This window comes from Antennarius striatus, chromosome 20 (genome assembly GCF_040054535.1).
Source record: "Antennarius striatus isolate MH-2024 chromosome 20, ASM4005453v1, whole genome shotgun sequence".
In the NCBI taxonomy this organism is placed as follows: Eukaryota; Metazoa; Chordata; class Actinopteri; order Lophiiformes; family Antennariidae; genus Antennarius; species Antennarius striatus.
Window position 1 is genome coordinate 8,742,061 of NC_090795.1, and position 12,206 is coordinate 8,754,266.

Genomic DNA, 12,206 nt, shown 5'->3' on the forward strand with positions numbered 1-12,206 from the left:
GTCCCACATTATACTCATTCATTCATTCATGGCCCAAACTGATCCGTGGTCCTGAATTTCTACTGTCATAAAGTTGTTGAAATGAGCTCTCTTGAAAACAGGCTTTTTGTCTGGATGAGCCATTAAATGTCAATGGGCTCCTTCTGTCAACGTCTGCTACAGTGCCTTGTTGCTGTTGATGTGCATACATGTGCATACGCCAGCGTGCAGGCACACTTATGCGCATATTCATTACTTTATTAATGAATTTACTTTATTAACTTTATTACTACTTATTTCATTCATTTTATTTTTCTCTTTTATTTTTTCATTATAAAACTGTTTTTTCTTCTTCTCCAGTAATCATGGAGGTACTTTCAATCTCATTCAGTTGACCATAAAAACTCTGTGGCTTACGGTGTAAACACAAGTTCAGCTGATTGAACTTCAAGACCGACTGACATCCCGGTGGAATTGTGGAGAAAAACAAGTTTTTTAAGAAAGCAAATCAGTGGAGGAGACAACGGATGAGTGTGAACAGGAGATAATAAAAGATGTGTCTCCTGATAGTCATCATGGACAATGAGAAATTGCTGGCTAACAAGGTGGAGGAGCTAACAGGACTTGTCTAGAGTCAAAGAGCGTGTGCTAACCAGCGAAACGTGATGACGCATGGCAACCCGGATAGCTATGTTTCCATTGAGGGCTTCCAGACTGTTTGTGCTGACAGGGATGGAACCGGGAGTGGTAAAAATTAAACATGGTCTTACCGTTCTCATGAACTACTGTATATTGACCTGTTAGCTGTTGGGCTCAGTCTATTATCTGGATATTTACATACCTTCATCCACCCCTACGTTGCAGTGAGGAGGAGAGGATGAATGGAAGCAGACACTAAAAGCTGTACATACCTTCATATACTGTACATTTTTATTCTCATCAATTCTGTATTTATTACAATTTATTTTTAGCTCTTCATTCTTACATTCTCCTGACATTCCTTTTTTTTTTCTGGAGTAGTGCAACTACAACATAAAGCAATTTCTCTTTTGGGGATCAATAAAGTATGCTGATTGTGATTGTGATTGATGTACCATGTGGTCCCCGAGATACAAACAACTGCTGACTGATGTCTAAATGTTCATGAAATGCAGTGTTATGTTTTCAAGTTTGTATTTTGAACCGTGCGCCACATCCGATTAGTTTCTCTTTCTATCGCAACCCACATCAAGCAGCACCGCTCCATACACGCATCTCCAACACCCATCTCCCTCATCTCAGCTTCACCATTCTCGCGTACGCGCACGCACGCACGCACGCACACACACACACACACAGGCAGGCAAGACATACAGAAACCGAAGTGGAGCTAACTAGTTAGTCAAATACAGTCAAACCTCGGTTTTTGAAGGCTTCTGTTCTCGACCAAATCGGTTTTCGACTAGAGAATCTGAGAATTTTACGCCTCTGAACTCGACCAAAATTTGGCTCTCGACCAAACCGAAAGAAGCCGAGTGTACCTGAACGCGACTCACTCGGGAGCCGAGTGAACTGCCCAGGATGCTTCCTCCGTAGCGCATTCATGTTCAAAGTTCGATAGGATATCTTTTATTGAAATAAAACACAGAGTCTATTTCTACCCCTTTTTATTTATGGTAAACAGTATACAGTGAAGTTTATTGTGTAAAATAGTATTAAAAAAAACTTAGAAAACGTTTTTTTTTAGACTTGGAACGGATTAAAATTATTCACATTATAATGGGATAGTTTGATTTTGAACAACTCGCTTTTCGAACAGCTTTCTGGAACGGATTATGTTTGAAAACCGAGGGTTGACTGTACATGCTAACTTCAACAACAATTGAGTAAATTGCAAGTCTAGCCACACACTGCTACCTTAGCGCTGGACACCAACTTCATCTCAATGAACACTCTTTTCCAGGGAGGTGGGGGTGTTCTCGCACAAACGGGGCAGGCTATGTCTAGCATTCCTGTCAATCACTCCCGTTGTGACGTCACGACAGGGGCTGATTTTAATTTGGATATTTCAGATTCTTGGATGTTTTTCTAGACATTACAGTTGATACAGGACCAGTTTGTTTTCCAGTTGTTTTAAGGAGTTAGGGAGGACCATTATATATATATATATATATATATATAGACCAGAAAATGTGTTTTTAGTAATAGGATCCCTATAAATGTGTAGTACATGACTTTTACATGTGGAATGAAAACAAGTATGTTTTTACCTTTTTGCTCAACTTGAATCTGATTGTGTTGACATACCAAAGAAAAAGCTGTAAAAAAATGTCTTGAATTACATCCCAAAAAAACTGACGAGCAAATTCAGACTTTAAAAAAACATTTATTTTCATGTTAATTTAGTCAAGGCATGTACTTCATTCACAAAATAGGAACAGTAAAGTTAATCAGACAAGAAAAATATATGTAGGCTTCTTCATACATTATCAATTTATATTTACACACATTGTAAAATAGGACATTGTAACAAGAAATCTAAATGCAGTGAGCAAGTCATGAGCGGTGACATCTGCTACGCTGAACACAGATGTGAAACGTCAAAAAGAGATTTGTGTTTAAACTGACATTTTTAGATCCTCCATTTTCACAGAAGTTTTTATGGCTTTAAATATGAAGTTGAAACAGTTAAGCTTACTTGAAACATGACACACCCACCGAAGTCTGTTTTAATGCCAAAATCACTGTTATCAAGGCAAGACACAATTTTACAGAAGCTGCTTTAGAGCATTAGTCAGAATTTATGTACACAGATGTAAAAATCCCATGACTGCAAAGTAGCATTTCCCCCCCAAGACATATTACAAAAAAACACTCAATTAAGCATTACAAAACACACACACACACACACACACACACACACACACACACACACACACACACACACACACACACACACATTTAAGTGTCAAAGACAAACACCCCAGGGAACATGTAATGACAGATCCGATGAGTGATAACAAGAACAAAGCAGACAGATATACACATTTGTCTTTTTTTCAAACATTGGTGTCACTTTTAGAAAAGATCGACAAAATCAGCCTGGATTGAGATCTGACAGTTCTAGAATTTGCTAAACTGACATCAATCCACAGTGAGCCTGAACATAAACAGAATACTCTGGTCAGCTGTTTGCAAAGCGTATATAATGTACATGGGCTGAAATAATTAGAGGGATGCGAAGTAAACATAATGTCCAAGGCCTGCCTTTAATTCTCAATCATTTCACTCATGAACAGCTCCTCTTGGATTTCAGCACTATTTTGATGACTTGAAAACACAATATTTGACAGCACTAACTCACTCTACAAAATAGCATCAGCTGTAAACCCTTACATCACAGGAGTCTGATGGGATCTAGTTGGAAAGTTTGCCCGCAAATAAATGGGCTAATAACAAACGTGAGGAAATTATCAGCTCTCCCTCCACTGAGTATCAATGAAAACAGTAACAAAGTGTACTGAAAAGGGATGTCTTTCATTAGCGGCATCACAGATGTTCACCTCAAGTTCCTTTAACAGTTCAAGGTCACTCCCAAAGTACATACTGAGAAGACAAGAGGAACTAATGTAGTCAATACCTTAATTTTACAGTTAACCCAATGGATTCAATTCACCTTCACTTAAAATAAAATACGTTTTGGGGTACTGCATATCAATAAGATGAAACATCGCGAAAGAAAATTGTACCTGCAAGTAGACTGAAAGTGAATTGAGCCCTGAGCCACATGTTGATATCAGATAACAGCGTGGTTTCCCCCTGCTGGTGAGCACTGATATTGCAAGGACATCATAGCCCACAACGGGCAGGAGGGACACCTGTGCAGTATAAAATACTGTCACAACGTCCGGCAAAAAGTTTGGTTGTGATAGCAAGTGAGGATAAAGGTAGGATGTTGTAAACACTTCAGTTTCAGAGGTTCTGTCAACTCAGCCCTTAATTGGCAATGAGTGCTTATATCTTCAAAAAGGCTGAAGCTGTACCAAAACAGGACGTGGACCGTTTGGGCTAAGACTCACTGATCAACATGCGCTATAATTAACTGATTTAAAAAAGAATAGGAAGTGATATATGCTGCACATTGCACAGTGTGAGACATATCTCCCAGGTCAAACTGTCCACTTAGAGGCAGCATAATTTAACAGAATTTTACCATAAAAATGCATAAAACAAATTCTTCTACTTCTGTTTGTTCTTAAAAAAAACACACTGCCAGTTCAACTTTACACACACACACACACACACACACACACACAATTCCATGAAACCACACAATCAGCCAACATCCAATATATCTGGGATGCTTTTTGGAGGTGATTTAAAAAAAGCAGCACGCCATTTGATGAACTGATAACCTACAAAGTGCAAATGTGTCATCTTGTGCTCTGTGATCCGAAACAACACTACCAAAGGCCCAATTATAGTTTTCATCGTATTGCACTGGTCCAGTCCACTGAACCGTGCAGTAGAGTCTTCTGTAAGATTGTCCAGGTTTTGGTGGGAAACATCCATCTGAAAAAAGGTGTGGACCAAAACTGCACTCCAACATCATGAGTTACAGACAAAAAACAAAAGGTAGTGATCCATCTCTACATTTCTGAACGCAAGAGAAATACTGAAAAATGAAAACATGCCACTCCAGGCTGCCACTCTTCAATGCAGCTTTGTGCCAAAGAAAACAAATCCTTTCAAAATCCGGAAACAATTGGCACAAAAATATTCTCATTTAAATAAGAAAAAGTAGCTCATACTCCCTCCTGGAATCACAATTTTGCTCATTAATGAATGCTCCGACTGTGGAAAAAATAGCACAGTGAAGTATGTATAGAGATGAATGTGTGACTTGTTTGTGTCAATGTGAGATGGAACTAGTTTATTTCATGTCCTGTGGGGTGGGTATGAAATGAGCAATGCAGTGCTGCAGATGAATTGCTTTGCTGCGATGTGTAAAAGGAATTAATTCCATAGTTATGCTGAACGAGGCTGCGCTGGAACACCGTTGTCATTGTGACAAATGAAACTGTTGCGTCGCTTAAGGCATCGTATTAGATGACTGAGGAATTTGTCCTGTGGAGAAAAAAAATCAGATATTAGCTACATTTCTGTTGATTACACTTAAAGTTTTCCCAACATGGTGACATGTATGAATTGGTTGAAAACAATTTGTGATGAGAAAAGTGTTTAAATTGTTTGTTAATGCTAAGGACGGGAATTTTACAAGCCCAATGGCTTCTACCCGTCTGCCCTTTTTTTCGTATGTTGTTGTTGTTGATATTGCAAATGTGATGTGAAGTCTATTGTAATAACATGTCCGAAAAAAATTTACTAAATAAATTTAAAAAATACATTCAGACTGATGCTGACTCATGCTCACCTTGTTAAGACTCGCTCTCCAAGGAGAGTGTAACAGCTTCACTTTCAGCTGTGAAACAGAGAGGCTGATAAGGTAACTGGACACCACTCAGTGATTTGATATGTATTGATTCTACCTTTGAAATATTATCGCTCACCTGATGTGACGGCGTTACTAACCAGATGGTCTCCAATGTTGTTGGTGTGCTGCTGGTTGCTCAGGAGGCTGTTCTGTGGCTCATCGAAGGGACCCACAGAGATGTCAGCAGCCCTAGAAACGTTCCCAGCAAATAAAAAATAATGCACCTACACATCCAATGTATAAACAAGACAGTCAGAGACTGCAACATCCTGCGACTTACCCTTACATACTTTCAAGGTAGGTCAGAGTACCCTGAAAGTAGCACCTGACTAGTGCATAGACTAGTGCATATGGAGAAGGCCAGTGTAAGACCATAGATCAAAGCTTGTGCTTTGATCTATGGTTTTACACTGGCCTCCTCCCTCATCTTTCTATCCTATCCGGTTACTGAGTGTACAGAAGTTAAATTTGACCGTGACGTAGTTTTTTCAAGGTCAAGGCCATCATCTCACTTCCACTCCCTTTGCCGCCAGAGTCATGTGCTTTTTGTTTCGTCTGTCTGCAACAATTGCGAAGATATTTGGTGGACTAACGGACGGACGAATGAACGAACGGACTGACGAACACACGAACAATGACAATCGCATTGAAACAGGAGGTAATAACTGTCAGTGTCTCCTGTGAAATTAATCTTTTATTGCATTAAAATATATCACCTCCTATTGGGCTCTGGGTGCAGGTTCACTGTGGCCTGCTCCACGTCGGCGTTGACGAGCCGTGTCGGGAACGTCAGACCATCTCCCTGACTAGAATAAACAAGGAGAGCAAAGGAAAGTCAGGAGAAGTTGCAGTCGATTTCTGCTTTAACTTCAGCAAAGATAACTTTGCATTTGAAAAGATATTGACTGTTCACTCATTCATTAGCATGAAGACACTGGTGTCAGATTCATGCAACAAAATTGTTCCCTTTGTCAAAATGTCAGTTCGACTGAAGAATTATCAGTTGACAAAGTAGGTCAATAGTTTGACTGATTGTTTGAATTCCACAAAATATTAATATTAATGTCCATTCATAAAACAGGAGACAGCTAGAATAGCACTCAGTAACTCCATATAATGTAAATCTGTTTGTATCCTTTACCTGGTGAAGATGGGCAGCAGCCAATACTTCTTTTGGTCTCCAAAGACCTGAGCGATGTTCTTGCGGAAACCCAGAGAGAAGCCGTTCTTATCGGAACCTGTCCTAAAGACAGGCGCTCTGAACGCCTCTGCAAGGAGGAAGCAACAAGCAGAGAAAATAGAATAGATGGCATTAAAAAACCAGTAACAGTGGAAAAGTTAAGAATTCAAAAAATCATGGCTGGACACATTCACACAAAGACATGTTTTACTTTTCATTTTATTGTGTGTGACTGTTACCTATAGTAGACCTGTTCTTCCCTACAAGCCACAGATGGTAGCTGAAGAGGGACAGAATACTGATGCAGAACATAGCCGCCACAAAAAAAAGGAACAACACGTGAAATTTGGCTTGAGGGTCTCGTGCTTCATTCTCAAGTTCATTCTGGGAAGAGAGATGGGAGAGGAGGTCGTGACAAAAAAAAAAAGAATGTCATTTTGCATTACCGGTACTTTAAGTACGAGAAAGGAAATACGTGTAAGAAGATAGGCAGACGAATAGAAAAGAAGAATAGAATTACATCACTCCATGCATGTTACAACACAAACCAAGATGATAAGTGCAACACAAAAGGCTTTGGAAGAAGGCATGATTACCTTTGGGCAGTTCTCTGCCGATTTCCTCCGGCAAAGCTTTAGTACAAATAAAAACAAGGCTGATTAGCAACACCAGGAGAGACCAGGTTAGAGGGGAGGAAAGCCTTACAGTTAGTGGGCAAACACAAGTCAAGGTCATGTTGAATGGAACAGGGAGTGACTGAATATACAAACTCACCTGAATGGACAAAAAAGGGACTAATCAGAAAGAGGAAACTGTTGTGGAACATTTTCTAATGAGAGTTAAAAACACGCCCTTTGCAATGGCATTCGGGGTGTGACTAATGTTCCTGATAATGATGGGGGACAAAGAAACGAGCGAGATCAGAGAACAATGACCTAGTGTGAGATAACTGGGGAGGACAGGGGGGAAAACACAGAAGGATAGGTCAGGGGGTGAAGGGTGAGTTCGGCCAGAGAAAAACAGAAAGTTCAGCACCATGCACAACCAAGCGCAAAAAGATGATAAATCAAGCTTTGATGTGTAACCAGATATGCATCCTGTGTAACACGCTGAATGTACAACGCTACTCACTGTCCAGAACTTGATGAAATACTGCAGTACAGTGGCTGCAATGAACAAACAGTACACCAGCGAATATGCCAGGAAGAGGATGAAAAACTTGTAGTTGGAAAATCCCACGCAGTTGTTCACCCTGCAGAAGCACAACCACAGGAAGGTCAAGTTTAACATTATTTCCTCTTAAAAAATACTTTGCAAGGTATTCATAATTAATTCTCTTTTTATGGCAACATTGTGCCATAAAATGTAAGGGTAAATGTCAGGGACATACCAGGGACAATGGTGGTCCATCTTCAGAACACACCTACCAAATAAAGGTGGACAGATAATGAACAGGGGATTTCACTGATGGTGTTTTAAATGGTAAAAGACAAATGGAACAGCTCTTGTTCAATAAATGGATTTCCTTACATGTCACATGCAGAGCAGTGGTGACATCGGTCTGGCTTGATGACTTGACAGCGGTCACAGTAACGGATTGCTGCATTGTGTTAACACAACAGGTTCCTCGTGATTGGACAGCTGCGAAGGAGAGTTTCAAATACACACGCACACACAAGACATTTAAACATACCTCCAGCTCCTGTGCGCGTGTAAAGAGGCAGACTGTTGGCTGCCCTCCAGAGGATCTCTTGCTGGGACTCTGGTCTCTCTTCCTTCTCATAACGCTCCTTCTCAGCTTTGGGTAGGCAAAACTGGAATGAAGAAAAGAAAAGAACTGAAAGTAGAAAAATTGTTTATGGCTACATCTCCCATTATGGGATAAACATGAACTGTACATTGTTTAGGTCAAAGAAAAAAAGGCCATCCTCGCTCTTATTTATCCCTATCAACCTCACTTTCAGCATCTGCACATCTGCTGTAGCACAACCAAAATGGGTAGATGATTTCTTTCTGTGGAAACTTTACTTATCTGTCTGCAAAAGAAAGCTAACCATGCTGGCAGAGGAGAAAACATATTGACAGGTCTACACTCAATAGAGGCAGCTCTGGTGTTGTGTGATAGTCTTTTACACGATCAATAAATGTTATCCTTTACAGACTGACTTGTCAGAGTTCACATCTCTTAGCAAGAGGTCATTCTTTCTAGTGTTCTTTATTCAACCTGGGATTCTTACTGTTATGTCTCATTGAGGCTGCTTGGAATAACCATGTTGCAAATGATTGCAGAAAGAAACAAACATATTTTTTGGTTTTGGCACCTCTTTGGAGGGGTTAGCAGGTTTGGTGAAGATGGTTTTCCAGTAAGACCACACAAACATGATGAAAGAGAGGTGGAAGAAGATCAGGTAGACAACTGGAGGGGAACATGAAGCAAAGTGTCAAGACAAATAGCATTGCTCTAAACATATGCACAGGACTGCTAAAAGGTTAACTGGAGATGCTGCTTTAACACAAATCATTTGGAAACACTTTGCATCCGCATATTCAATTAATGAGACAAGAGCTAGTGCTGACGGAGGAGCTATTTTGACCTAAATGCTTTCAGTGAGCATATTTTATGTGCCAGGGTTGTTGATTTTTTTAGCTAAATGTACAGACAAAAATTCACTTGATTAACATGATATCATCCCATTACAAGAGCAACCTGGCTCAAATTTTGATGTGTAATGTCTTAAATATTTTTTTTTGATTTCTCAAAATACTTACTCTGCTCTCCTGCGCCAGTGATGGTGACTGTAATAGACAGAGAGAGAAAACAAAACCATTACATAAGTGCCAATGACATACATAATGAAATTAAAATCAGTGTGTATAGATGGTCTGTGAGCTCATTTGGATTTAAAAAAAAAACCAGTCCAATTCAATTACATATTCTCATGGTTCCCTGGCTCCTGTCTAGACACAGCGGGAATTCAAGAATCAAGAAGAAATGTTTAAAGAATTATTGATAATACTGCATACAAACTACTGTTAAACAAAGCCATGCTTATATTTTTAGGGCTATCTTCCAGATGACATAACAATCTAACCACATGGTCTTCCGGGGTTGATCTGACGATCTCTGGCACATGACACAGTCTTCCTCCACTGTGTTTACTCAGTCATTTTTCATCGAGTAGCTCTTAAGAGACATTTTGTCATGTCAATGTGAGCCAAGTCCTTGAAGCATTTCATATGAAAAATGGAATTTGAATTCTAACATTCAATCAGAAATGGGAAGAAAAAAAAATCAATTTCTGATTGAATGTCTATTGATCATCTCCTCCCTAGATGATTCTTATGACACCTGACCACCAAATATGTGATGCTGATATAAAAAAAGTTTTGGGAACTGGAACAATATATCATTCACAGTCCAGACCTATATTGTAATTCCCTGGTGGATCTATAGCTCTAAGATCTTTTGAAGCCTACAACCATCAAAGACAAACCCTCAGCCCTTAGTATTACCAGCAGGCTAATGACAGGGAAGAAGTTCTCTGCTCAGCCCCGTTTGGTTCGCCTTTAAATCAGACTGCATTCACCTTAAAAGACGGCAACAGCAATGTTAGCAGCATTGTTCTATGTCCAGAGCGTACAAGCCATTAAATTTCCCCCAAACCTCCGGTGGCTAACATTTAATTAGCTGCACCTACATTCGGACAGGCTTGCCTTCACCATTGTTGAGCACCAGTCCATTTACTTCCTGCTGGCCAACAGCAGCAGCGCTGTGGACGGCAACGCTGAAAACAACCACGCCGCTTAAGCAAACGACAGACTAGACGTGTACTCACACACACACAGCTCCACCACGTAAGCATAATACGACCAGCAGACGACCAGGGCGATAAAAACCACAGGTATCCACGCTAAACCCCGCTGACAGCATCTCAGTACGTGTGTGGGCGCCATCTTTCTCTACTGGGTGAAAAGGGAGTGTCGACGTGTGACGTCACGAGAGCCCAACGCGAATTCAGTACAGCAGACTTGAGATGTTGCGTTCGTTCGGCTGTATTGGCTTAAAAAAAATGCAAATGCGATTTTTCCTTTGAATCTGATGTTGACACCTCCTAATTTTGGAAATTAAATCAACTTAAATTTACAGAAGTACCGATTTACTGTGATTAACTTTAATAGCAATTCGGACACTAAATGTTTTCAATACATTATGTCTTTGTGTCAGCTTGTGCGATCGTGTCGTTTTTATTTACCCATATGATTTTTTAAAAATATTGCTTGACTTCTATTTCTTTGCTTTTGTTCTTTTTAACAAGCCAGTGACTTATTGTTCTTTTTAACATTCACTTTTTTTGTTCGAATGCACTATCTCTGATTTGTGTCCGATGAACAGATCTGTTTATACGATGTATTCAGTAACAGCCATATCGGATAACAGATTACAGATCTAATATCATCACAGAAGTATAATTTTTGAGTAAAAAAAAATCTCATTTTGCTTATTTGATCATCTCAATAAAATTATAAAATAATTACTATATATACAGACAATTAACTGTGTATAAGTTTGAAGCCTGAAATGTGACAAAATGTCAACAAGATTTTGGGGGGCCAACACTTTCGCAAGGCACTGTAACTCGTGATGGGGAAGAAGATTAAGAAGACAATGGCATAGCAGAGAACCACGTGATGGAAGTTGAGAAAGGAAAAGTGTCGTGTGACTTTTAGTCAAGAGGTGAGACGGGCTTTTGGTGGACAGGAGAGCCTCCCAGAATATTGGACCATTACAGCCCAGGTGACCAGAGAAATAGGCGGGAGAATACTCAGGGTGTCTTCTGGTAGGAAAAGGGAGAAGACTTGGTGGTGGAACCATGAAATACAGGAAACAATACAAGGACAGAGGCTATAGGAGACAAGAATACATTGAGATGCGACATAGACCCAAAGTGGAGGTGGCAAAGGCCAAACAAAAGGGTAAAATATGATGACATGCATGCTAAGTTGGACACTTTGGAGGAAGAGAAAGATCCCTAAAGGTTGGCCAGACAGAGCGATTGAAATGGGAAAGATGTACAACAGGTTAGGGTGATTAAGGAAAAACATGGAAATGTCCTAACTGGTGCCAGTACTGTACTGAGTAGATGGAAGGAATACTTTGAGGAGTTGATGAATGAGAAAGAGATAGAAGGTGGAGTAGAAGATGCAAGTGTGGTGGACCAGAAAGTAGCAGTGATTTGCAAGGGTGAAGTTAGAATGGCACTAAAGAAGATGAAGAACAGGAAGGCAGTTGGTCCAAATGACACTCCTGTGGAGGTATGGAAGCATCTAGGAGAGGTGACTGTGGACTTTTTGACCAGGTTGTTCAACAGAATTCTAGTGGGTGAGAAGATGCTGGAAGAATGGTGGAAGTGTGCCAGTACCCATTTTTATGGACAAGGGTAATGTGCAGAGTTGTGGGAACTATAGAGGGATAAGTTGGATAAGCCCTTCTGGAAGAGGTGGAAATGAAGATGTTGAGGTTTGCTCTCGGAGTGACCAGGATGGATAGGATCAGGAACATTCAACAAAATTTAA

General features: G+C 40.1%; 1 protein-coding gene across 1 annotated transcript; it reads right to left on the reverse strand.

Moving 5' to 3' along the window:
* Positions 1-2,324: 2,324 nt before the first annotated feature.
* LOC137614112 (palmitoyltransferase ZDHHC20-B-like) lies at positions 2,325-10,607 on the reverse strand. The gene is made up of 13 exons (XM_068343654.1): positions 10,469-10,607; positions 9,402-9,428; positions 8,954-9,048; positions 8,326-8,446; positions 8,163-8,232; positions 8,023-8,055; positions 7,764-7,884; positions 6,872-7,016; positions 6,594-6,720; positions 6,169-6,258; positions 5,529-5,641; positions 5,393-5,440; positions 2,325-5,085 (listed from the first exon to the last, which is right to left on the reverse strand). Exons 1-12 carry the CDS (start codon positions 10,584-10,586, stop codon positions 5,397-5,399), a joined length of 1,104 nt encoding a protein of 367 aa, XP_068199755.1. The 5' UTR covers positions 10,587-10,607; the 3' UTR covers positions 2,325-5,085; positions 5,393-5,396.
* Positions 10,608-12,206: the final 1,599 nt, after the last annotated feature.